This window comes from Mus musculus, chromosome 11, assembly GCF_000001635.26.
Source record: "Mus musculus strain C57BL/6J chromosome 11, GRCm38.p6 C57BL/6J".
Lineage (NCBI taxonomy): Eukaryota > Metazoa > Chordata > Mammalia > Rodentia > Muridae > Mus > Mus musculus.
The window spans coordinates 42146899-42174103 of NC_000077.6; the positions used below are offsets into that span (position 1 = coordinate 42146899).

General features: G+C 36.1%; 1 protein-coding gene across 4 annotated transcripts in view; it reads right to left on the minus strand.

Annotated features, from left to right (window-relative positions):
• The window catches only part of Gabra1 (gamma-aminobutyric acid (GABA) A receptor, subunit alpha 1), a 52128-nt gene that overhangs the window by 15960 nt on the left and 8963 nt on the right, over positions 1-27205 (minus strand). For all 4 annotated transcript variants that reach the window (XM_017314259.1, XM_006532195.4, NM_010250.5 and 1 more), the window contains 4 exons: positions 15656-15723; positions 7911-8131; positions 6436-6518; positions 192-335 (listed from right to left, as the gene is read on the minus strand). In XM_017314259.1, coding sequence (XP_017169748.1) covers positions 192-335; positions 6436-6518; positions 7911-8131; positions 15656-15723 — 516 coding nt within the window. The remainder of the gene's footprint in view (positions 1-191; positions 336-6435; positions 6519-7910; positions 8132-15655; positions 15724-27205) is intronic.

Here is a 27205-nt window from a genome sequence, read left to right on the forward strand (position 1 = left end):
CCTAGAACCAGATTCTTATTGTGAAAATAAAGAGAAGCCAGAAGATAATGAATGACAGGTATAGCTCTGGAAAAATTTCTCATTCCCTATTCTGACTTCTCTATCACTGAGGGAATCACAGAGTTCTTAAATTCTCACAATACTTTTTCCTCTTCCTTCCATTAACTCCAAAATAATCCAATGGAACTTACCAGTACTGGACTGAACAATTCCAGAGTCAACTGTTTGTCCAAGAAGGTCATACTGGTTTAAACGTGACCCATCTTCTGCTACAACCACTGAACGGGCTGGCTCTCTGGTCCACTCATAGACAACTTCTGCTCTTGTATAAGCATCTGAGATTAAAAAGAGAAAATAGTACACATGTGCATCTGCCTCTATGATTCTCCTAATGAGCTGATTGTTCCATCATCTTCATATTTCTTTCCACATTGTTGCAGATGGCAAGCTAGAAATGAAAGCTCACATACTCAGTTGCTTGGTAATATAGGTATACATATTTCTGAAATTTTCTTTCAGTCATTTGTTCATATTTAGCATGTTCAGCTCATAAAAAGGATACAGCACTGTGCTGGTGATACAAAAAGAGCCATATACAAGGTGGGTGACTTTATGTGACTTACAATCTTTATGTAAAGGACTCATTAATAGACAGGCAAATAAAGATGTAATTCCACAGAGTGAGATAGAGTATACACCACTGGGTAAATGGACAGAGGGAGGGCTCAATTTGAGATTTGGAGAAGGACTTGGAAAGTCTCAGAGTCAACACTTTTATAAAACACAGTACCAAAAAGAACGCAAACAGAGGTCACCAGAAAGAATTTGTTCAATAGATATGTTTTCATTATTGATTATTTATTCATCTTTATTTCAGGCAACGGGGTTTCTCAATTGAAGAAGATTAGTGTGGCCATAGTAGGAAACATGAGAGCTAACGTAAGATTAGAGACAACAATTCTGGATCCACAGGAAGTTGAGCCATGCAATGCTTACATTAAGTGGAAAACTAACATCAGAAATGTTGCTGCAGAACATTTGGACAAGAGAATTATATTGGCAACCTTTTAAATTGACTATATTTATAAATATTGGCATGAGAAGTTATCTTATAGACCCCCTTTCTCACTTATTTTCATTTGCCAAGTCAGTCAACAAATCTTCCATATGAGGTTCTGGTTCATGAATCCTTAATCAGTTGACATGACAGACAAGTGGATAGAAAGGAAGGAATGCCGGAAGTGAGGGAGGAAGAGCAGGATAGATGGAAGGAGGAAAAGAAGAGGGAAGCAGGAAAGAGAAGATTTTACAGCATTTCTGTTTCCCAGTACCAGAATATCCTCTTCACAAGGGCTGAGATGCTGTCCCCTGTTTAGATGCACAATGATTTTAATAATTTAAGGGGTATCAGAGGAGAAAAAGCTAGCTGCTTTAGATTATTTGATGGGAGGGCATGGTAGCAAAGGTTGTCCTTATGATAGAAGCTTGATTCACTGGCCAGTGGCCAACTTGTCCATTAGTTACATTTGGCATCCTGCCCAGAGACCAAAACACTTTCAGAAGGCCATGAAAATGTTTTAATTTATTTAAAATCTAAGATCAATATAACCTAACCTGGCCTGTAGTCATCTTTATACCAACAGTTATAAAGTATAATTTCAATTATGTTTTGGAGAAGCCCCCCCCCAAAAAGATAAACTTTCTTAGAACTCATTGAATTCTTAATACTCAACTGTTCAATGTAACCCTGAAACCCAGGCTTAAGAACAGTGTACAAATATGTATTTGGCCAAGATAAAATATTATAAGATTTTTAAATTATGGTTGCCTTTTACGTGTAGATGAGGCCCCTTACATAAACAAATACTGCCTGTGAATCAAAACTTGGAAGGTCACTTTACTCTGAACTGAGTGAAGCAGAAAACCCGAGATCTTGCTCCCCATAATATGTCTGCACCCTGTCTGCCCCATCACCCTTTGAAAGTCCATTCATACAGCTATCTCTTGAAGAAACTTGTATGGGCAATTGTGAGAAAGTAATTTAATGTATTCTGAGACAAATTTAAGTGGCAAATGGGTAATCTAGATTCACTCCTGTGGATTTTTAAACATTTTTATCTTTTCTTGTGTGTGTGTGTGTGTTTAATTGGATAAATGAAGAAATCATTTTACTGTTGTGCAGATTAATACAATTTTTATCAATTATGAAGGTATAAAATGTGATGTTTAAAAGTCTCTTAGAAGAGAACAGTGTACCGGAGTTGGAGCCCACGGATATGTTTTTCAACGACATATATTTTTCTGATCAGAGCAAATCTTTGTTTTCTTGCAGAAGTAGACACACTGTATTTGTGAAAGCATGAATGGACTGATGTGCCTCAGAGAAAAGCATCAGTGGCCTCATGCTTTCATCATATTATTTAGAGAGCAAAGTGGGAGTAGAATTAAGGGAGAAGGCAGCTTACAATGCTATTCATTCTACTCTATCCTATTTGCCGTGTGTGTGTGTGTGTGTGTGTGTGTGTGTGTGTGTGTGTGTGTGTGTTTTCTAGAAAAATGTCCACTCTGTGCACAAAAGCCAAGGAAGTATACTGGTTCTGTAAATGTCAGGGAAGCTAATTCTAGAGAACAGGTCATTTTGGAGCAAGCTAAATCTCCTGCTACCGAATTATGTACTTGTTGGCAACAGTGGCTAGGTGGTCTCTGGAATGCTAATGGGCTTGGAGAGGGAAATTTGGTATGTTATCTTTGCTGTCTTGTACTTCATTTCTTAGAAGTCCCATGGTATATGGAGATATACAGGCCTCTGCTCCAGTACAATGAAGCTTCACATCACTCAGTACTCATGGCTTCTGCTAAAAATCTCCCTAAATGAGGAATACACTCCTGTAATGCAAGCTGGTGCTTTATGGAAGAGAAGACAGAAGGAGGGTACCTCAGTAGTTTATTTGAATTGATAATTCTTAAATATAAGAAAACTGACAAATATCTTCCATTGCTTAGTCAAACACTTGAGGACATGCTTTCAAAAATCACATTATCTAGGAAGTAATGGTAAAAACAAAAGGCACTAGTTATGGTTACGAAATAGCCTTATAGTCAAGCCCGGATTTAATGTCAAGAGGAGAGCTGTTAAATGAAGCTGTGGTGCTTGTTATCAGCTTCAGAGCCCAGGTCTTCAGGTTTTCCCTTCATTCCTCAAACCTTCTCCATTCCCTCAGAAGTTTCAATGTGGAAAAGCAAAAGAGCACTTAAAGCTTGTTAGTACAACTTTCCTTTATTCCATAAATGCTTATTTAGTGAATTGTGTTATTCTCTGCACTAGAAAACGCTAAATATAATATACCTTAGTCTTATAAAAGTAGTAGCCTGCATACAGTAAAGAGTATTCATAACACAAATAATAATGAATAACGATACAGGGACAACTGTTATAAGATATGTTGGAAAGAGAACCCAGAAGATTGATAGTGATGTTTACAAATCTCTCCAGAATCATCTGGAAAGAACTTAAGAGGTGCTGTCTATGCTAAGATGTGAGAGTTGGAACTGGAAGCAACATAGATGTGACAAAGGAAAGAGCAGTGCATAGCAAAAATGATCGGAAGAGACATAGCCAGGTGGAACGCTGCTCATGTATTTTCCTTTAACTTCATTCTTTTTGTATGATATGCTCTTTGTTTTCTCAAGCTCTACTTCCTTCCTTTTAAAATACCTCCCAAATCCTTCAACTGAAAACGTTTCTACATGAAAATATTTTCTACCCAACCTTTTCTGACAGCCTAGGCAAAGTAAAACATATCTCATCATACATAGATATAAATAGATGATTTTTAGGACTTTAGGAAAACCTTTGATCTTTGTGAAGCAGCTATTGAATTCTCTTTTTCTTTACTAACTGTTCCTCATCTTCTTGAAAACAGATACAAGTGCTATAGATGACGTTTTCTGATGAGGAACTTCATCTAAAGACATTCCCTTTTAAAGATACAACACTAAGCCACTAAGTGTACATTAGTAATAGTGACCTCTACATATCTTATATGAAAATGCATGGTTCCCCCTTTTTTTTTTAGCTGACCACACTTAATTAAAAAAAAATCAAAAATACCCAAACAAACCTGTACGACCAAATACGAACATATTTGAAGCCTAATTAAAGTTGGGCGTAAAATACTTATATCTAGGGACATAATTATCTAGGAACATCATTTTAATGATATTGTGATACTGGTAATGAATTAATATTGGCTCAGGAAAAATATGGTGGGTCATCTTCTCCTATCTAAGGTTACTTTGTGGGCTGGGGGAACTAATAAGGCCTGATATATTTGATGTACTATTTGGCATCCAAGTTACAAATAATGACATCATGGTTAGAAATGTAACTGCCACTCAGGAGAAAACCCAAGAGCCCACGATGTAAGGAATGCATCAAAATAAGAAAAGGGTGGGGAAGGGTAGTCCTCTCTAAAGTCCTGTTTAGGTGACAGGTTTGAGTGCTATTAATCCCGCGTCTTCGGGATAGAATGTGATCTATAAATAGAGAACAATGACTCCCCATGACTGAGCTGCTAGGCACATGGAGGCACTTTGCTATTTTCTTTGCTTGCTCCCATCCTACACGATCACTATTTTTCCTCTATGAATCATATTTTACCAAAATAGTTGCTCAGTCTGCTTGTCTAGTGGGAACAGTAAGCCGGTTAGGTAAACTGGATTTGACTCAGTCCTTGTCTGAAACCCCCTCTGCAGGAAGCCAGAAATACATTATCTTCACCTTATGTATGCATGATAGTCAGAAATAGAAGGGGAAAGAAAAGCTGAGAGAGGCCAGCTCTACAGCTCAAAGTTCCTTTGTCTACACAAAGGTCCTCCTTGATGCTATTAAACAGTACACATCCAGAAAGTTAACACATTGGAGTATGTCTATGATACAATCAAATGGGAGCAAAAGCATAAATAAATTCATGAATGCCATGGGACAGTCCTACTGACCTGGAAAATCTTTAAGATGATAATGACAATAAATTATTTTCTAGATGTCTCCTTAACAATCTGCCTCCATTAAGATAATGCATCTATACACCTGTCTTTGGCCACTTGTGAATAATTTCTTAAAACCACACTAGAAAAATATAAAGTAAATACTGTGATCCCTTCTAAAGAGGATGAAAAAGTATCTATGAGGTACAAGACTCCTTTCCCTTTTCTACCAATACCACTAGATACTATTTTCTACTACATGATTTAACCCATGGTTTCTACTTTAGTAAATAACAATAACATGGGAGCTGGAGAGATGACTCAGTGGTTAAGAGTGTGCACTGCTCTTCTCAGCGTCCTGAGTTTAGGTCCCTGCACAGAAATCAGGCAGTTCATCACCACTTCTCATGCCAACTTCAGTAAATTTGATGCCCTCTTCTGGCTTCCACAGGTGTTCGCACATGCCTGAGGTTCGCTCACATAGTATCCTAGTGACAGTTACTATTGCTGTGATGAGATGTGTCAAGATCACCAAACCAGGAATGGAATCAAACACAATGAGTTGGGCCCTTCCTATCAATCACTAATTAAAAAAAAAGAAAAATATCTTGCAGCCAGATCATATGGAGTCATTTTCTCAATTGAGGTTCTCTCCTTTCATATAAGTCTAGCTTGTATAAATGTACAGAAAATTATCCAGCACATATAGGCACACATACATAAATATAAAATATGTTTTAAAAAGTAAAAAATTAAGAAAAACACTTAAGGCCTACTGCTTGAAGCCAACTCTTGTAACACATTGCTGTCTATGTATTTGTGACTCTCCAATAGATCATAACTAATTGGAAATCTCTTGCTCAAGTTCATAGATCTCTCATAAAAATAAGACAGGAGCCTAGCATAATTGTCCTCTGAGAGCCTCCAACAAGTAGCTGACCGATGCAGCAACCCACAGCCAAACAGTAGACAGGATTCAGAAAGTCTTTTGGAAGAGGTGGGGGAAGAATTGAAGGACCCAGAGGGGATAGGAACTCTACAAGACCAACAGAGTCATATAACCTGGACCCGTGAGGGCTCCTAGAGACTGAACCATCAACCAAAAAGAATATATGGCCTGGACCTCACATGTATAGAGAATGTGCAGCTCAGTCTACATGCTGGTTCCCCAACAACTAGAGCAGGGCTTACTTGGACTGTTTCCTGCCTGTGGATCTTCTACCCTAACTGGGCTGCCTGTTTATCTCAGTGGGGAGTCCTAGAGTGGCTTAGTGTGTCAGGGTAGGTTGATACCCAGTGGGGCCTCCCCATTCTCAGAATGGGGAGGAGAAAGGGAAAGGAGGTAGAGGAGGGGAGACTGGGAGGGGAATAGCAATCTGGATGTAAAGTGAATAAATAAATAAACTAGTAGACAAAAAAATAATGATAGTTTGAAGTAAATTTACTTACAGCTTCCGAATTTTAGTGGGCAGGCATGGGCATCCATAGGGAAGTCTTCCAAGTGCATTGGGCATTCAGCTCTCACGGTCAACCTTATTAAGGGAACACAGAATACAAATAAAAGCTCTATAGATTAGATATTGATAATTAGAGTAGGATGGTATTAACCTTAGCAAACAGAAGAGATGGAAGTAAAGTGCACACCCGTGCCATATTCCCAATATCCAAATGAACTAAGGGAGCTACCATGACTGATTTCTATAATTTTGTGTTTGCTTAGTGAAAATGGACAGGATTGGATTTTGAAGATGGAGAAAGAATTGCTGGTGTTTCTTATAACAGAGAGCACCCACTAATCCACCCAGCTATGGGAATTGTTCTGATTAATTAAACCAGATAGAGTCAAATAATTACATAACAACATGTAGAAATGTCTAACACTGAGTGTCCATTTTCCTGATCTTAGGGCCTTTTATCTTCTCAAAACAAAACTGGATTTAGAGCATGGCAAGAATCTCTCTGTTGTCTTCTCACTGGGTGGTTCTGACTCTTTTATCCAGCCAGGTTATCCTGATTCTTTTATCCAGCCAACTTCCCTAGTTTAACGTGAATTTATCTCTACACATTACCTCTATCACTTCAAATGTAAAAAAGCATTTTCTTTCTTTCTTTTTTTTTTTTTCTACCTCTCAGATTCAACACAGAAAAACCCTCAGGTTAAAATTGTCCTGCTAACTTCTCCAGGAAGAAGGAAAACCACAAATAAACCCAAACTTGAGTCTTCTGCTCGACATGGTTCTATTAAAGCCCCTTCTGTAAATGTTTATGTTGAAACAAGTGCTTAGGCTGTGGTACTTGTGAGTTTCCCCACTTTGCTCTCCGCAAGGAGATTTCTCCAGTTTGGACAATGCTGTGACCAGCACAGTTGAAGCTACAGCACCTCGAAAATATGCAGCGCACCTTCAAATGTGAAGGATTGGAAGGTTGCATGCACTAAGCCAATGGTAGGCTCACTCTGGGAGATGATATACTTGAAAACAATGGAACTTTCTCAAAGAAAAGTGGTCATGAGTGATCCCATATGTGAAGGAAACCGCTCCAGTTGGTGCAGATGCACTCCTTCCATATTTTAATGAAAGGAGAATATTTATTTGTTTCTTTATCTATTTATTTATCTATTTATGAGAAGAAAGCTGTTGCTGATGTCGTCAGAATACTGTGGAGAATTTGATATCTTTAATAGATTTTTGTCTTTCTTAAGATGGCCTAGCCAGTCCTGCCAGTGTGTGTTTGCATTTAGTTGAAGGCAGTGACAGAAGTTGGAAGGCTTGCCTTGCTACCTTATGTGCTTTATATGAAAAGTCAGGATTTTATAAAAGTAGGAAACCAAAAACCCAATTATGGCACATCGCCCTGATGATTTTCTTCTTGTGACAGAACAAAAAGTATGGACAGTTTCCTGCAGGAACCATGGCTGTCCTTACCTCATGGTGTACAGCAGAGTGCCATCCTCTGTGATACGCAGGAGCTTATTAGGCATGGTCATGTTGTGGGCCACAGACTTCTTTCCATTGTGGAAAAATGTATCTGGAGTCCAGATTTTACTGGCCATAAGGTTGTTTAGCCGGAGCACTGTCATGGGTCCTTTGAATTTTAATCTTTCATCCTTCCAACTTTGACGGAAAAACACATCTATTGTATACTCCTATATAATTTTGGAAAAGAGCAGAGTTTACAGTTTTATATATTTGCCATACCAATACCTTACAAATAAGATTCTGGAATCTTGTTGTGGCTTAGGTGATGTTTTTGGGAGCAAACTTGTGGTGGCACTTAGATGTTTAGTGTTAGAGGAATAAATGATGGCTTTTATAATAATTTTATACATGTACATACATAAATACATACATGCATGCATACATACATTCATACATAGAAAGAACAAAAGAAAGAAAGAGAGAAAGAGAGAAAGAGAGAAAGAGAGAGAGAAAGAAAGAAAGAAAGAAAGAAAGAAAGAAAGAAAGAAAGAAAGAAAGAAAGAAAGAAAGAAAGAAAGAAAGAAAGAAACGAAGGAAGGAAGAAAGGAAGAAAGGAAGGAAGGAAGGAAGGAAGAAAGAAGTATGTTTCTTTTCTATATGAAAAAAATTATAGAAAGAAAATTGTTCTCAAACAAAAACTTCCTTTGTCACCAATAATAAAAGAAACACAATATACTACAGTTTTAAAAACCTCATATTTTCAGGTTTTATATAAAGGGGTATATTTGAATAAAGGAATTTTAGCCATAAAAATAAAGCATAATATTTACAGACCCCTCTGTGTTCTCTGAAAACTTCATATTCAAACTCAAGCTAAATTGGTGCTGTTACAGATGTAAAAATTCTTTGGCTAAAGAAATGGCTTTTTGTTTCTTGTTTTTACACAAACAATATATGTAGTGTTTCAATTTTCCTTCATGGTGAACAAGACCAGGAAAATGTGGAATAAGCTAAATTTCCACTGTTGATTTGGAGGGTTTGATTGTTTGTTTGTTTGTTTGTTTGTTTACCTAAAGAGTGGGGAGAGAGGGAAGAATGCAAAGTGTGGTGTGCGCGTTAGTGATTGCACGTGTGTGTGTATATCACATGAGAGATGTGTGAACCTCATCATCATTCACAGCCAGGAATCTATTTATCTGAATAAGCAGAGCTTTCCTTATGGCATTACCCAGAGACAAACATCTGCTCATCTAAAAACAAGCGATGTGACTTCCCAGCTTCTGAAATTGAAAAGGGTAGTATTCATCTTCCTTGTGAAGGACTTGCTACATTGACACTAAATTTAGAACCCAATGGTTCGAAATAAAGATTACCACACTCTCCATTAATCTTCGCATACTCAAAACCAGAAGGGGTCTAGCTGCAGAACATTATGCCATGTTTTTCTAATCTTCTGAAGCCCGATCCCTCTGATAACAGCTGCTTTTAAATCCCATACATGTTGTCCTTAGGACATACAGAATAATGTCTGCCTTTAAGCCTTTTGTGCATGGTTTTAAATACCTGTCTTTTTCCTATGATTTAAAGAATGCTCTGTAAAATCTGAATGCATACGTGCCCTTATAGCATAAATGTGATATTGACCAACCATTACTGATCTATGAAGTAACATCATTGGTGAAGGTCTTCTAATGCACCATGTGGCTTATTGATGATTGAAATATAATCAAGGAAGTAAGCAAAATGATACTATTCTGTTGATGCAGGCCAAACAAGTTACCATGCTTGTTGCTTAGATTTTTTTTCTATGTCAGGAAGTGTCAGGTGAAAGTCACTGTGATACATGATGGGAATTCATTCACAGCAAACATTTGATAAGCATCCTTTAAACTCAGCAGAGGGAGAAATTCTTAAACCTTGAGTGTTAGCAGAAGAACACATGAAGGGGGATTATGGATTGGCTGATGAGACAATTGTACTTGAGAACAGTTGCTTATCATTCAAAATATGTCTAGTTTGCTTGTGTATATGTGCCGTGTCTGGATAATAGACAGGCTTATGGGACAGGGATATGATATCTGATGACTGTTCTATTTTTTTTTTCTGTCTAGCTACAGCCAGATATTCTCCATACAACTGAATGAGTTTACATTGGCTTATACTACAGAGAATGTTTACAGTTAAATCAACATACCAAGCGTGCTCTAGTAAACAATATTCCCAGAAATCAAAATGCTTGATTCATTTGCAAGCTATAAGGAGGGTTTTGTTTGTTGTGATTGAATTCGTCTTGTCTGTGAAAGCATGGTAAGTGTTAAATGCAAATTAAACTTAAAATTTTAGTTGAAATTTTCAACAAGATATGTCCAAAAGCAATGACTCCAAAAATTACGTCAAATTTCCCACATCCTAACATTTGTGTGCTTTTTATATTTTTACTAGGATTTATTTGTCTGTGCTAATGGCTGACGATGAAACTCCTATTTGGTTTGAAACAATTCTTGTTCAAATATAACAGAGAGAGAGAAAGAGAGATGGAGACAGAGAGGGAGAGAGGCAGAGGCAGAGAGAGACAGAGAGAGAGAAAGAGAAAGGCAGAGAGACAGGCAGACTGACATTACTAAGGGTAAGATATATCCCACTTTTTACTAATTAGAAATAAAACCTTACAAAAGCAGTAGACTGCGATCCAATCCTGCCCAACCACAAACAGAAACACTCTCTTCCGGTTTCTGAACCGCCCACGTGGTAGAAACGGGCAGCTTCCCAGGCTTCCTTCTATGGCGTGTTTTAGCCTCCATGACCACAATGCGTTTGGTTAAGAATGGACATTTGGACCAATATGCGCCATGTTTCCCTCTTCCAAACGTGGGGACAAGGCAGGTGGAAGACCTATAGTGTTAGGAACTGTGCATGTAGAGTCAATACCTATTATTTGTTTTCTTAATTTTATCAACACAATTTTGAACTAGGATTGTCTATAGCTTGGAATCAAGTGGTATTTGGAAACAGTGACTTTGGAAAAGTTATAAAATGGGAACCTTAAGACAGTGAGAAAGGAGTCCCAGTCAAGACAGACAAAAGGAGAATACAGAAGATGGGACTCTGAAGGGAAAAAACAAAAAACAAAAAACCTAAATAAATGCAAAGGCTTGCTGTAGGATTTATTCAAGTTCCAGAGTCATAGCTCCCACCTCAACAAGAAAAAATTCTCCCCAAGTTTCTCTGCTTAATAGAGTAGGTCCCCGGAGAATATGAGACTTATTCTCAAGATCTGGGACAAAACATTCACTTTGTACCTAAATAAATATTGTATTCAGTGTTCCGGCTCAGACCTTTTTTTTTTTTTAAGCCATCTGTGTGTGCCTTGACTTAATACATTTTAAATACTATGGAAAGCAAGACTGTGTGATTGTGCAGCCTGGATATTTCTGACAGAACCTAGTGCCTTGGGAATGTGCTGTTTGATGGCCAATTAATGGTTTTTAAAATAAGCTTAGGGAGTTGACCTCATTTTGTTTTTTATTCTAAATGAAGTTAGATGCCTTGGGAGCTCAGCAGTCTTCAGGGATGGGCTGCCCAGGTTTCAGGTGATACTGTTAGCTAGTGGGTCACTTTCATTTTTCTGAAAGCATGCAGATGAGAATACTAGTGAGCTGAATGATTTGAAATAAAGATAAAATAAAATAAGATTTAAAAACATTGAAAACACTCAGTAATAACAAATGCAACAAATGCAAATATGGTTATTATTCATTGGGCAATTTATTAGTTTCTACTTTAAAAATAGGCAAAGGTTTTTTTTTCCTGTTTTGAAAAGTAACTTTATTTTAAAAGAAAGAAAGAAAGAAAGAAAGAAAGAAAGAAAGAAAGAAAGAAAGAAAGAGAGACAGAGAGAAAGAAAGAAAGGAAGGAAGAAAGGCAGGAAGAAAGGACGATAGAAGAAAAGAAAATAACCTTATCATTCTGCCATCTAAAGCTCCTTTTCATACTTGATTTCCCATAATACTATTTAAATAATTGATCTTCTCTTGCAAGAGATCAGGTACAAGTTCCAGGACCCATTTTGCAAATCACTTGCAAAGCCTAACTTGATCATAACACAAAACAAGTCAAACACTGTTTCAGAAATTATAGGCAATAAGAAAGACCATTATGTGAAATGCATTTTTGACTGCTTTAGGAATAATGATAACTAAAAATATATATTATGTATATTTATTCTAAGCCAAAACCATAACCTCATTGGTTCTTTGAATGTCAGTTAAACTGAGCCAATAATTCAAAAATCAAAAGCCAGTCAAAGTCCAGCATGGAGGGAGTTCTAGCCCTATAGCTGAAGAGCTATGGCAACTGATGTCCCTGGGAGATGGGGAAAACAGTTTTTATTTGAAATATGACCCCTGCTTGCCTGCCTGTGCTCTGGCCCTGCAAACATACTGGCAGTACAAATTGGACTCGGGGTTCAAAATGATCTCGGGGTTCAAAATGATCGTATATGAAGTTGAAATTGAGACACTGTTGTGTGAGTTTGGTAGTAGTTAAAGGGGAAAGACAGAAATGGGAGTGTATTTGATCAAAATGCATTGTATATATGAAGGAAGTTCTTTAAAAATATAAATATATTTTAAGATAAAATATAATTAAGGCCTATTAAATATTTGAAGGAAATTTATTTATTTTTCAGATTTAGCTTCCTTTGGGCATTGTTCCCTAACACCACCTCTTAAACTGCATTTCATAATCGGCATTCTGCCAGATAGAATAAAAGAGGAAGAATTATCATTAAAAAAGTTTAAAAAGTTCTCATAAGGGTCCCAGTGGAGGAGCTAGAGAAAGGACCCAAGGAGCTGAAGGGGTTTGCAGCCCCTTGGAGGAGGAACAACAATATAAACTAGCCAGTACCCGCAGAGATCCCAGGGAGTACACCACCGACCAAAGAGTACACATGGTGGTACACATGACTCCAGCTGTATATGTAGCAGAGGATGGTCTAGTCGTTCATCCAAAGGAGGAGAGGCCCTGGGTACTGTGAAGGCTCTATGCCCCAGTGTGGGGGAATGCCAGGGCCAGGAAGTGGGACTGGGTGGGTTGGTGAGCAGGAGGAAGGGCAGAAGTGTTAGGGGGAGGGTGTTTTTTTGGAGTGGAAGACAGGAAAGGAGATAACATTTGAAATGTAAGTAAAGAAAATATCCAAGAAAAAAAAAAAAAGAAAAAAATCAAAACCAGGACAAAACAAAACAAAACAAAACAAAACCAATATGTTATTCTAATCCCATGCCCTGCACTCCTTTGTCTTTCTCCTCAAAATATTCAGAAGTCAAGAAGGACAGTTTAGCTTTCTCTGACCCATGAGGTTCATGTTTTTTAGTAGGCATATAGACTTCTAGCTCTATCATAAAGCAACTAGCAATTAATTACACCATTTAAACAAGGCAATCCACTCATGCTATGATATCAGAAAGACAAGTTTGTCTTTGCAATTTTTTGGCATCATTTTAAGATAAAAAGACATTAATTTGTAAAAAAAAAAAAAAATCACCAAGCTGTATTATGCATGTGGCCAAAAGTTGTGTTGAATTTTATGTCAAGGAACTTGATTGAAATACAAGTTGGGGAAGTTAATTTGGTATTGTGTCAATGATAAATGGCTTTCTTTCTCAATTTGGTTCCCTGTGGAAATGTAATGCTTAGATGAATGTAGAAATGAAAAAAGTACAATTGGAGAGAGAGAGAGAGTGTGTGTGTGTGTGTGTCTGTGAGTATGTGATGTGTGTATAAAGTGTATATTTATGTGTATGTGCATGTGTGCATGTTTGTGTGTGTGTGTGTGTGTGCATGTGTAATTTAAAGCCTGAAAACTTTTTTTTTTTTTTTTTTTTGGTTTTTCTAGATAGGGTTTCTCTGTGTCACCTTGGCTGTTCTGGGACTCACTATGTAGATCAGGCTGGCCTCGAACTCAGAAATCTGCCTGCCTCTGCCTCCCAAGTGCTGGGATTAAAGGCGTGTGCCACCACTGCTGGGCTCATGAATACACTTGTACATGAATGGGGCCTATGCCTATAATAACACAGACATCTGAGAGACAATGAGCGTTTTTCTTTAAGAATTGCTTTTTACCCAGAATGTTTAACACTGTGTTTCATATGGATGTGATTTTTTATATTGGCTTTTGAAGGCAGACTGCTAGTGGTGGTGAGACTTATTCCTAGTGCCAGACTTGATAACTCACAGTCTGTATTGCCTTATATTAATCATGGTTTTCACCATGAGAACATGCAAGTATTTAAGACTGTGACTGAATCGGGGAGAGTGGCAAGATTGAGTATGCATCATATAGGATACAGACAGAAACTCTCTTGAGTTTTCTTTTAAACCAGAAAAAATATCTGCAACTTTTATTTTATTTCTCTCTGAGCTATTGAGAAATCAAAGCACATCTGTATTAAGTACTAATAAAAATAGCATTTGAAAATAATAATACATATCTAAAATATTCATAGTGGTATGTTTTAATGGCCTCATTACAATGATTTGGTTATACTGATGTCAACTCCTATGTTTTTGAAGATGTTCTGTAAGAAAAAGAAGGATGGATACCCACAGTTCCACTGCTAGAAATAATTTGACGAGCAGTTTGCAACAAAGCTTTCTCTCTCTCTCTCTCTCTCTCTCTCTCTCTCTCTCTCTCTCTCTCTCTCTCTCAATTATTCTTCTCTTTCTAATTAAGGTAAAGTATTCATTCAATTTTGATATCCATTTTTTATATATAGTCAAAAAGCACTCAGCCATGTCACGGTACAAATGCCTGCTTGCTCTGTAACAGTAGTGCTTACTTCTGAAAGCGTAGCCTCCCAGAATCAACCTGGTCTCACAACTAAAGGGAAAGGTGCTGGGTGGGTTTGGTGAGTCCTCTGGACAGAAGTCAAGAAGATCAGTACTTTAAGGGGTGAAAGGCAGAACACTGCAATGGTTGAATGATATTCTCTCTTTCTCTCTCTCTCTCTCTCTCTCTCTCTCTCTCTCTCTGTGTGTGTCTGTCTGTCTGTCTCCCTTTCCTTCCCCTTGCACTTCCACTTCCCCCTCTACTTCTCCCTCTCCATCACCTGCCTCTGCCCTTCCCACTCTCTGTATTATGTGATATGAATATATTGTCAATATATATAAATATATGCATTTTTTGTAATCACACAAAGCCACAAAGACACCAAGTTATGACCAGCAAAGGCATTTCAAGTTGTTTCTCAAATATTTTTCTTTTAAACACACATTTTAAAAATACTAGAAATGACAATACTAGAAATGACAGGCAAGTATCACTCATAATACTTCAACAATGTATCTGCCTAAACAAGACCTGAAGAAGTACAATACCAGTGATTATGGTAATATGGAAAGGAGTAATTCTCACACAGCCTTATCCATTGAGGAAGAACTACAGTTAACTAAACAGTGCTGAAAGTGACGGAATTAGTCTTCTCTTGAGATGAGTCCCTAATTTGTTATCCAATAGCAAGTGGTGAATCCTAAAATCACACCCCCCCAACACACCACTAAATGGCCTAAGCACTATATTGATATCCTTAGACATATATAGCAATATCAAAGAAAATGAGACCACGATTTCATTTAGGCACAAGGAAGTAGAGGGTGCTTAAGAGGAAATGCAGGGAGGAAAGGGAAGGGGAAATGATGTAATTATAGTTACCTAAACAAAACCCAAGAACTTAAACACACACAGTGTCACTTACCATATCGTGGTCTGAAACTGGTCCGAAACTGGTGACGAAAATGTCGGTCTTCACTTCAGTTACACGCTCTGATGAAGCAGGAAATTGGGCTAGTGAGTATCTATCAACAGATGCTCTTAGAGCTCACTATCACAAACTCACACCCAAATGGGAAATTTATTGGCTTTGATTAGCCATTTCTGAAATTGGTCTACTGTGTAGTTCTGATAATTGACTGCTTGCATGTGGAATTTCACAGTTAATATTTTCAAAGGAGAAAAGATCCTAAATATTGAGAGGCTGACTTTCAGGCAATCTCGGCTGCTTCTTAATGAATTCTTAAAGAACGGCCACACTTGCCTAAGTGATCCTGAACCACTTCAGATTATAGAAAGAAATATGTTACCATAGTAATATGTCTAAAGTTTAAATATTTTTACATAGCCAGACAAATCTTTCAGGTATGTTGTCTACCCTTGGGAGGTATAGAGGAAGGCAGAGCAGACATTATAGACTCTTTAAGGTCTCAAGTGTATGCTTTACAAATGATTACTTTCTGTTACTAGATCATAACTGAATTATCCAAATTACTCCCTAGGAAAAAATATGACAAGTATGGAAGCATTTTCAACTTGGAGGACGAGCTACATATTGTGGCATGGAAAGAGTTAATTTAGTACGCTGTTTTACGTTGAATGCGATTTTATTATAGTGGCCTCTGATGGCTTATATATAAAGCACTAAAACATATTTCTTGCAGTTTCTTGACAACTCAACACAGATCTTTTAAAAGGAACACAGTTACTACCAAGAAATGGAAAATATGACTGGGTGAAAGGAAATGATTTGTTGAGGAATGACAACAGAAAAAAGGGAGTTATATAATTTTCATCTACTCTGAAAAATTACAGTCTAGTCTTTTACAGGCTACCATCATGCATGCTTCCATTTCTAGCTTTATCAGAGGACATTGAAAACATCACCCTGTCTCTGCAATAGTAAAGTCTTTTGTTGTTCAAGAGTAACCGTGTCTCTTTCAGCAACTCATCCATGGACAGTTGAGCCTCCAATAACTATACTGCAAAGATGGTAATCTCATTCAACAAAATCAATTAGAGGAGGAAATCTTGCTTTAGTTAACCATTTCAATTCTTCTTGTCTGAGCAAAAATAGTTCTTTGATATTAAAACAGCCCAGTAAGTTTCTTCATGTGAGCATAATCTCTGGTTCACTCTTAAAGCAGATTTAATTTTTTTCATAGCTTGTAACAAGAAGACATAAAGTTGTGTGTTAAGATCACACTTCTAATCTCAAGCCTCGTCATGCTGTAGTGGAAAATGCACAGGTGCTTAGCCCTGCATCTCAGTGCTGTTACCCATTCTCCACTACAATCTTGGCTCTGCATCCTCTAGCATCCACCCTCCTAGATCACTGTATATCCATCATAGATATTTGCCTCCATATACTTTTAACTATGATTGTTTTCTAATTAAAACCTCTCATTATTTTATATGATAACTAAAACTTAGTTACATAGTGTACTTCACTAGAACATTTTCATGCATGTGAATTCTGTTCATATTAAGATTACTCCACTTAGTCACATTTTATTACACTGCTTTGACCAATTTTCAACAAACAGTAACAAAGGGAAAATCAATGCCACATATTTAGAAAAGCAAGAGCATATCATACCTTGTAGTATCTCTTTTAATTTTTATCTTCTACATCTACAACTTGTATTTTATATGATACAATACTCTAGACATATCTTATCAGGAAAATGTACAAAAAGAAAGATAACAGAATTTACACTTGGAAAATTTATCCTAAAAAAATTTACACTTGGAAAATTTATCTTTGACTTTTCTTTCTTGAGATGCATGCTTATTTAAGGAATGCTGGCTAATTTGTCTACACTTTGGCATATATTTGCCAACCTGGGTCACTCTCTTACAAATCCGTGTCACTAGTATCTTTTTCTTATGTGTGAAGACAACTTAGCTTCTATTACAAAAATTTGAAAATCAAAAGATTTAAAGAAATTGGACTGGAAGATTTTTTTTTTTTACTATCAACCAATTTGGATTATCATGCACAGTGAAGTGGCCTGAAAGAGTGAAACGAAAATTTACAGAACTTATAGGGTACCTTTTGCCCTTTGTTATTTTAAGACTGTTAGTTAATAGGTGACTAGCTACATAATCAACAATTTTGAAGGACTAAAATCATATTTATAAAGACCATTGTACCAAGCAAATACAACATGATACGTGATAGGTTCATCTTTTGCCATGCATAATTATACCCATGCCATACAGAGAATAGAAAAAATTGTAAAGTAATTTGCATGAATGACTAAAATTACATTTTAAAAATCTATTTCATCATATCTTCTTCATCCATGGCCTGAAACTTATTTACCATATTAGTTCATAAACTTCAGACACTTCACTTTATTGTTTAACAGTCACTTGCCTGTAAGATTTGTTCATTTTCACTATATTCCAACCCAAGAAATCTGATCTTAAATCTCTGTGTCCAAAGAATCTGAAATGACTTTCTTACTATATTCTGTAATCATTCGTTTATCTTTAAATAGTTTACAATTACTAGTATCTGATATTTTCCTTTTCATCCTCCAAATGGGCAAGAAGGAAAGCAAAAAGAGAAAGTAAAGAAGGCAGACAGATAGAGGAGAGAGGCAGAAAAATGGAAGGGGTAAAGAAGGAAGGAGAGGAGAAGAGAAGGGGAAGGGGAAAGAGAAGCAAAAGTGGAAAGGAAAGGAGTGAGAGGGGAAGAGAGGGATGAAAACCTAGACAAAGGGAAGAGGATGGGAAGGGAGGAGAGAGGAGAGGATAGAAAGAAGGGGAAGGAGAAGGGAAAGAAGGAAGAGAGGGGGAGGAAACAGAAGGTCAGTACCTGAAGTATGCCTAGGAGGGATTATGGAGATTATAACGGAAGGATGAATGATGTCATAAGAGAGGGGAGATGCATAGCTAAGTGAAACTCAGCCTGTCACTCAACTCTTGAGAGGCACAAAGCAATTTCAACAGGAAAATGAACTCTTTCTCTGACCTTTCCCATCTTAATGTCCATAAGACACTATGGTCTAAGTAAATTAGTCAGTCCTATTGACCCGTTTGTTTCCTAAAGTTCTTCAGGAATACTCTTTTAAAACCACAAAAGTTTCATGTTGAGTTTGAAGTCAACATAATAGATCATGTTTGGGGCTAAAATTAAACCGGTTTAAAAATCTCAAGGAGATATCAAATGGAAAATTTTGAATTACATTTTCATTTTTCTGTGACTATCCTTATACCATACTTCTTTCATCTCAGCCAAAATTCAGAGGAAAGGCAAGCTCTCTAACCAAAATGGACTTTTCACAAGTAGCACACTAGAAATGCCCTGAGAGGTCTGTGAGTCACTCTTCTTTATAATCCCAATCAGCAAATCTTAGGCAAGAGCATCTCTACAAATGAATCTCAGCAAAACTCAGTGGCATGGTTACCTCCCTGTGTAGGATAAGAAGTGGTGACTTGAAACTAATACCTCTTTAAGCTCAGCACCAAGGCTAAGCAGAAATAGCCAAGTCTTTACGTGTTCTAGTTGAGGTCTAGCTAAAATTAAACCGGTTTAAAAATCTCAAGGAGATATCAAATGGAAAAATTTGATAGCATTGCTAGGGAACCTGATTTTGCCCATGTGCTTAGAAAATATATTCCTCCCAGGTCCTTCTCCTCAATGAAAGTCACAAGTAATATCAATCTTCTATCTATCTAATCTATCTATCTATCTATCTATCTATCTATCTATCTATCTATCTATCTATCTCTCTATCTATCTTCTATCTATCTACTTATATATATCATTTATCTAGCTACCTACCTATCTAAATTAAAGAAGATTAATATTAAATCATATGCTCTAATACCAGAACTCACTGATTTAATACTACACTAATATGTACTTGGATAATACCAGCATCTTTCTAGATATCGAATGAAAAGGAACCAACACATTTTGTTTCAATGTGTTCTTCTTAGCATATATCAGCAGTCACAAGCCTTAAATAAGATAGGTAAAAATATGTACAACCAAGCAAAACCAAATATGACTGAAACTGTTATGTAACTAAAGACTTGGCTGAAAAATATAAATCAATTAAAATAACTTGAGTGGAAGAACTGTTCAAAGATATAAATATTCAAAGAATTTCACTAAAGGTGTTTTCCTTATGAAGGCCATTACTTACCACTGTTAATGCAATTGAAATTCAATAATTTTTCTAGATATAAATATATGCATATATTGATATTTTAAGGAAAATATATGATTACTTCATAGAAAATGGAGTCACAATGATGAATATTTTTACCTATTTAAAGAAGATAATGATAAATCAAAATAATAAATTTATATTAAAAATTAAGTCCTTAAGCAAGCCTACACTTCAGTGGTGTGTCTAAACATATACAACGGTTGTACCACCTAACTTCCAGGGAACAAATCTCTTTTGATCTGGATTTTCCAGCAATGCCAAGACCCCACTGAAAGGATTGAAATAATGAAGGCTTTCAAGTGATATTTCAAAAGGATAGTCAGTGCCAGGAGCATAAAGGAAAAAAGCAGTATAGTAAAATTAGGATGACTGCATTCGACTGAGCATACAGGGGGTCTGATTTTCACTTTGATTTTCTTCTAGAAAAGCTATGTGATTTTAGGTACCTTCCTTGCATCTTTGTAAATATATTTTGATTCAGTTTATGAGTGAATAAATAAGAACTCAAACAAAAATTAAAGTGATTTACATCTGTTATCTGTATGAATTAAACTTACTTGTCATTTGGAGTACGCTAAACAGACACAATTCTATATAACAGTAATAAAATGGTGAGAAAAAAACACTACTATTTCTGTTCCGTAGTACAGCTCTTAGCTTTCTAAATGAAGATTTATTTAAGCAAGACTTCATATATAGGTATGATGAGATAGACAGGTGGGTAGATAGATGACTATGTAAGGGAAGAAAATGATTGACATGTCTGGGGCCTGGAGATTCTGATGATCCCGGGAGGAGATAATGCTTTGAAGTAAGTGAGACTACATTGGAGTGGATGGCAGACAGCATCCAACCTTTGTTCTAATGCCACAGAAAACCTTTGGGTACGGAAGTAACATTATGCTACTTGAACCTCCAGAAAATAACTGATGCTCTGTGAATAGTGGAGTATAAGAGTGACTATAATAAAAAGAATAGGGAGATGGGAGAGTTGTGGGCAACGTGTTAGCAATACCCATCACAACAGCTTGTTTAATGGGGCATTAGCCACATGTTCGAAGAAATGCTGTCAACTGAGCAATTCAGAAATATTCATTGGGAAAGTTTTTATGCACTCTTAATTTATGAAATCCGATATCGCAACCAAATGAATAGCATTATTCAGCATCATAAAATTAATGCAAAACTCTTAGTTTAAAATGGTGCTGTTGAAAAGCTGACAATATTCTGGGGCAATGTATTGCACTGGCCAACATTTATCTCCCAGTCTTACTATCCTCCTAATGCCATAAAGGGGGAAAAAAAAAGGAAACTCTTCTCTGGTTGATTTTTAAATCAACCTTATTTGCTTGTGTTTACCAACTAAAACTGGATATAAAGTAAAGTTATGTGTTAGGACATCTAACAAGTCCCTGACCATTTAATGGTTTGGAGTTTAGGGACCTCAAATGATACAAGCATCTATGTGGAAGAAAGATAAATTTTACTATCGGGCATGATTTATACCTCATTTCCACTGAAAATTTTCTTCTTTCTATGGTCTTAGTAGTGGAATCTTCTGGGAGAGTGCTCACTTGATTGAAAGGGTTTACCTGGTAGTCTTGGAAAAATAAGTTATTTTTATATGTATATGTCTATATAACAGTTTGAGGTTGGGTATCCCATGTAGTATTTGAGATCTATGATAATAGCATAGAAATACTGAATAATATCCCACTACATAGAAACCAGCTCCCTGTTAAATTCAAAGTAGTTCTCTGTAATTCATAACTCTCAGACTCTTCTATCAAGAAAATTGTGTAAATTTTCATTACATTCTACCATAAAGTGAAATAATACACAGAAAATATTTTAGAGACTCCACCATGGGACTGGAATAAAGATGGGAAATGCAAAGGATAGGAAAAGGTTAATGATAGGGGCAGAAGAAATTACCCATTCCTGTTTTCTAGGATGGGCCTTTGTGACCTGAACCTAGTCTCAGTGGTTTCCTTTCATCGCAGAGGAAACTTGTGGGCATTGGTCATGTAGATGATTGACATACAACAGGAAAGACTAGAGTCAAATGTTTATAACTATGCTGTAACACTCCTTAGTTAGCTTAGAGATCCATTACATAAGTTGGATCCTTGAGCCGACTGGAGATCTCAAATAGTAAAGATTCAGAGGGATGCTCTGTTCATTGAACCGTGTCTCTTGGAGCTTTGGTAGCTGTCTTTCTCTTGAAATACAACTATGTCACAGACTGTCTAGATCTACTATTCCTGTGGAAGGATGTTGCATTTGCAAATATCTAAACATCTGCTCCACGGCTTGCATTCAAGTTCCAAAAACACTATAATAAATTTAAAGTGAAGGATTCGAAGTGTAGAAATGTTAAATCCTCTATTCAAGATCATTTTCTTATCAAATAAATATAACACCAATGAGAAGAGATTAAATAAGCAGACCCCTTTACATTGCTTTTTTGATATTTTAATGTGTATAACCTTTTAAATATTATCTAACACTTACATTGTGAAAGATATGTAAGCTGTTTAAAATTTTTCCAAACACAAATACAAAATCAGTGCTTTACTGTTAGTTAAACATGAATATAATTTTTCTCTCTGATCTCAATACTACACAGGAAGTCAAATAATCATGAAAGGTTTTTTTTTAATACCAGCTATCTTATAAATTAGGCAACTAAATTAGATTTCTAAAAAGAATTTAAATAGTCCTTCTGTGGCTCTGACATTTCACATTGGATTCTACTTCTTCACTATCAAGTCTATTTTTATGCACTTATCCACCACTGGAAATAACAATCTCTAACAGAAACATAATTTGACAAGCAATTTCCTTTAATAACTTCTGTACAACTCAGGCCCACCACTTAACTACCCAGGTCACTGACATGTATCGTCTTTGGGTCTGGTTAATTTGGGGTGTTGATACTTATTTTATTTGCAAGTCTTTTTTTTTTTTATTTTAAATGAAGTTCATAAATTAAAATTTTAATTTAAATAAAAGTAAATTTAAAGAGAGTAATTTTTAATATTTTCCTCATTTCTAGTGACTTAAACTTTTAACAATTGCACAAAATATACTCGCTTTTAATTTTCTACTTTTCTAATATTTAAAAAAACAAAAAACAAAAACGAAATGCAAGTATATTCCCTAAGAAACAAATACAATTTTTTCCAGTGACAAAGAACTTCAGCCAAGTTGGCTCTTTCAAACTGAGGTTTCTTGTAATCAATTAGTTTCTTGTTAACAATTAGTCTAAAAAAATTGTATACAGGTTTGACTAACTCAAGACTGGGAAATTACTTTGTTTTAGCTTCAGTGTTCATTTTGAAGCAGGGTGTCTTGTAGCAGAGCTTGCCTGAATTTATTTTGGCCCCCATGATAACGTTGAACTCCTGATTCTCCTTCTTCCATGATAAAAGATAAATTAATTGTACTGTTTTAGTTAGATTTTCTACTGCTGTGATAACCACCATGACCAAATAAAGCTTTGTGAAGAAAGGGTTTACTTCAGCACACACTTCCACATCATACTTCCTCACCAAGAGAAATCAAAGCCAGAACTAAGTTCAGGCCAACCTAGAAGAAATAGCAGATTCACAAGTCATGGGGCAATGGTTTTCAATGTCATGCTTCCTTACGTATTGCTCTGAATATTTTCTTGCAACATGCAAGACCACTTGCTTAGGATGGAAGCACCTGGAAGCTTCCACATGGATCATCAATTAAGAAAATGCACCACATGTAGGGTACATGCCAATTTAATGGGGGACATTTTTTCAATTGAGTTTCCTGTTTCCAAATGACCTTGGATTGCATTAAGTTGACATAAAAGTAGCCAGTCCATAAACCTAGAAACGTAGATTAATTCTTCAATACAATACTTCTAAAATACTTTGAGTATCTAGGGTTCCCAATGGCTCAATGAGGTGCTTAGACCCTTATTAGCCATTTTTCCTCTAGCAATAAAATAAATAAAACAAGATCAAAATCAAAGAATTTAAATAAATTAATATTGAAAGCACAAAGAAAAAATATTTAATTAAATACTACTACTATTTAACAGGGATACAATCACTCTCTGTCTAAAAACCTATAAACTACTTTTTTTACTCAGCCATCTATGCTGGTGACTTTAGAAATGTTCACTTATATCTCTTTTATTGGCTTTCTTTAGCTGCGTGGTTTGGTGAGAAAATTATGAAGAGCTATCTATCTTTCCATGCATTCTTTGTTACAATTAAATTTAAAAATAAATTTAGAAATGGTTAACAGCATTTCCAAGAAACACCAGAAAGAAAGAATGGGACCAGTTTTTGTCTGCTGTTTAGTTATGACTTCACCAAGATTTTATCTCTTGTTCTCTATCTCATTCATATTCTACTTAAACGTGGATTTAGTGGAATTTGTTTTTGAAAGAGTGAAATGAAGTTGTTTTTAGATGAAAGCCTATTTTAAAAGGCAGCTGCCTGAAACATGAGGAAGAAGACAACTTTAGGCTAGTGAGGAGACCTGTGCAGTACAGTACAGTACAGTACATTTGCTGTATGCTAGTCTGATTTATAGTGAGAATGAAGCATATCACAAAATGGAAGGGGCCTCCTCCATATTTATGAAAGGACTAAAAAGAAAGGCTATTCCTAGAAGGGCATTGCTTGTATTGTTTGTTCTTAAAACCCCTGAAGAGTCTCTTCAGCAGTAAGCATTAGGTCTCTTTCAGTGGCTTATTGGTCTACAATTCCAGAAACTGGAATGGCTCCTATATAAAGTCAAATCGAATTTCACCCAAGTCTATTCAGTTCCTAAGTTGGGGAAAAGTCGAGAACATCCAGACATCCATAGTTCATTTTAACACACGGAATAAAACAGAAAATGGATTCCTTGGGAACTTCACATGTGTTCCTGTTTACAGACAAACACAAGAAGCTCTATGTCTCTACCTCTGTCCAGCCCTGCCTCCTCTGCTTCAGAATTGTCTCTAGACCTGTCTGTCGTACGGATGCTTCTTCTGTTCCCATTCCTCATCTCCTAGTCTCTGTTTGCTTTCTACTTGAAGTTATCTTTTCTTATCTTCCCATTCCTTCTGATCTTCAATCTTTACTGCTCTATGTCACACTTCTAGACTTGAACTTGGTTTATTCCAACACTCTGAATTATCTGGTGGACGAAGAAGATTCTCTTGTTTTCTTGCCACGAAAGCAAGAGAATATAAATGAAAAAGAATCTAATAATTGTTGATGATTCTAAAAATTTTCTAGCTACTCATAATTTGAATTCTAGTTTTCTCATCTACATTAAAGTCTTAATGTTGTACTTGTTCTAATCATTTAAGTTCACCTATGTGCAACTAAAAACCCACAATCCCTGTCAGAAAATTTCTATTCAAGTTATAATTCTACTTTGTCTTCCTCTGGTTGACTTTTGGCCCTAGCCTTTTAAAATAGTGCTATTATATTCTCAAGTTAATTTCCAATACCTGGGTCTATGAAGTAATGGATTTCATTCCTAGTTCCATCCTGGTATACACTCTCAAATAATAAAACTGAATAAGTCATGCAGGATCTGCTTAGGGAGGAATTCTTTACATAATGTTAAGTTTCATTATCATTCCGTGAGGATATTCGGGACTAAACTCCTTGCTTTTTCACAGTTTGACCATAACAAAGAAGACAGCAGGGCCCTTTTCTAGGAGTATGTCATCTCAGATATAACCATGCACAAACTCTGGGGAAACTTTTGCTTTGTTTTCACATAAGATTTTTATCTGCTTGAGACATGATGTGCCAGTGGGATGGAGGGAAGGGAGATGATGCTCAGGGGAGGCCTCCACCCTCTCAGAGGAGAAGGGGAAAGGGTATGGGGGAAGGATTGTTTGAAGGGGAACCAAAAGTAGGTGAGGGGCAGCAATCAGGATGTCAAGTGAATAAATAAATAAACAAGGGGAAAATAGTCTCCTCTTTCCTTCCATAGTATTTTCTTCTGAAAATAAATGAATTATATAAAAAAATATAGCCATAATGATAATATGGACAGGAAGCTCATTCCGTTAAAAGAATTTACTACTAACCATGCCATGCTTGAATTATCTGAAATTTATAGCAAACATAAAATTAAATCCTTTATACCCAAAGAAAATAAGAGCATTTTGATTTAAGTAGTCAGTACCAAAGTTACCCATTTTCTGTAAATTCATAGCTGACTATATTACAAAATCAATGACTTGGAAGTATAATTCATATTCTAACTACAATTAGCATCAAAATGTACACAAATTGTTTTAACCCTAAAAGAATCACATATTTGTATCTTAAAATTACAAATGTCATCAAAATGTATAAAATAAGGTGATTTCACTATATTCCAGGCCAACATTTAAAATAGAAACAGAAGATTTCACCTGTGTTTTCCTTTGTCTTTATAACCATCACATTGTTTAATTCAGTATTTTCAAGAATGTAAAATAGCAAAATTAATTCTAGAGATTAAAAGACATTATTTTTAAAATGTATTTTTCTAGATTCTGAATTTCTGTTATCTTCCATCGTTATGGAATGAAACATTTTTCTGTTCATAGAAATAAACCACAAGTCTGTTTTACTATTTTCAGAGATTAAGTGATTATATAAACGTAAAAAGTATTATTCTGATAAACTAATGTAGTCATTTGTTTAAGAAAGTCACAGTGGGAGAGGATGAGCTTAATCTTGTGGAAACTTGATGCCCAAGGGAAGAGGGATGCTGGTCAGGGTGAGGTGGGTGGGTGGGCAATGGGGAGGAGAGGCAGCAAGTTTGTGCATGCCTGTGTGTGTGTGCGTGTGTGTGTGTGTGTGTGTGTGTGTGTGTGTGTGTGTGTGTGTGTGTGACGAAACAGGGGAGCAACTTTCGGAATGTACAAGAATAAAATAATTTAATTTAAAAAAATCCCCTGATACCATAGTTCTCAAATCTTCACATTAAATATACACGTTAGGCTGTTTCGTCATTTGCAATATATATGGCTCTCTGTAGTTTAAGTGTACATAGAATATGTTTAGTAAAAAGTAAGCATATATAATTAATAATAATATATGGGAAAATCAGCAGTAATGCCTTGTTATTTAGACTGCAATAAGAGTACAATTACAACTGATCATTAAATCAAGTGTGTGAGTGTGAGTGTGTATTTATATAAAATCCTTAAACTGAGTGCCACATGCACACCTGTCAGAGGATATTCATACATACAAAATAAAGTATCAAATATGATTTCATAAACTAGAATGAATGAAGCTTTG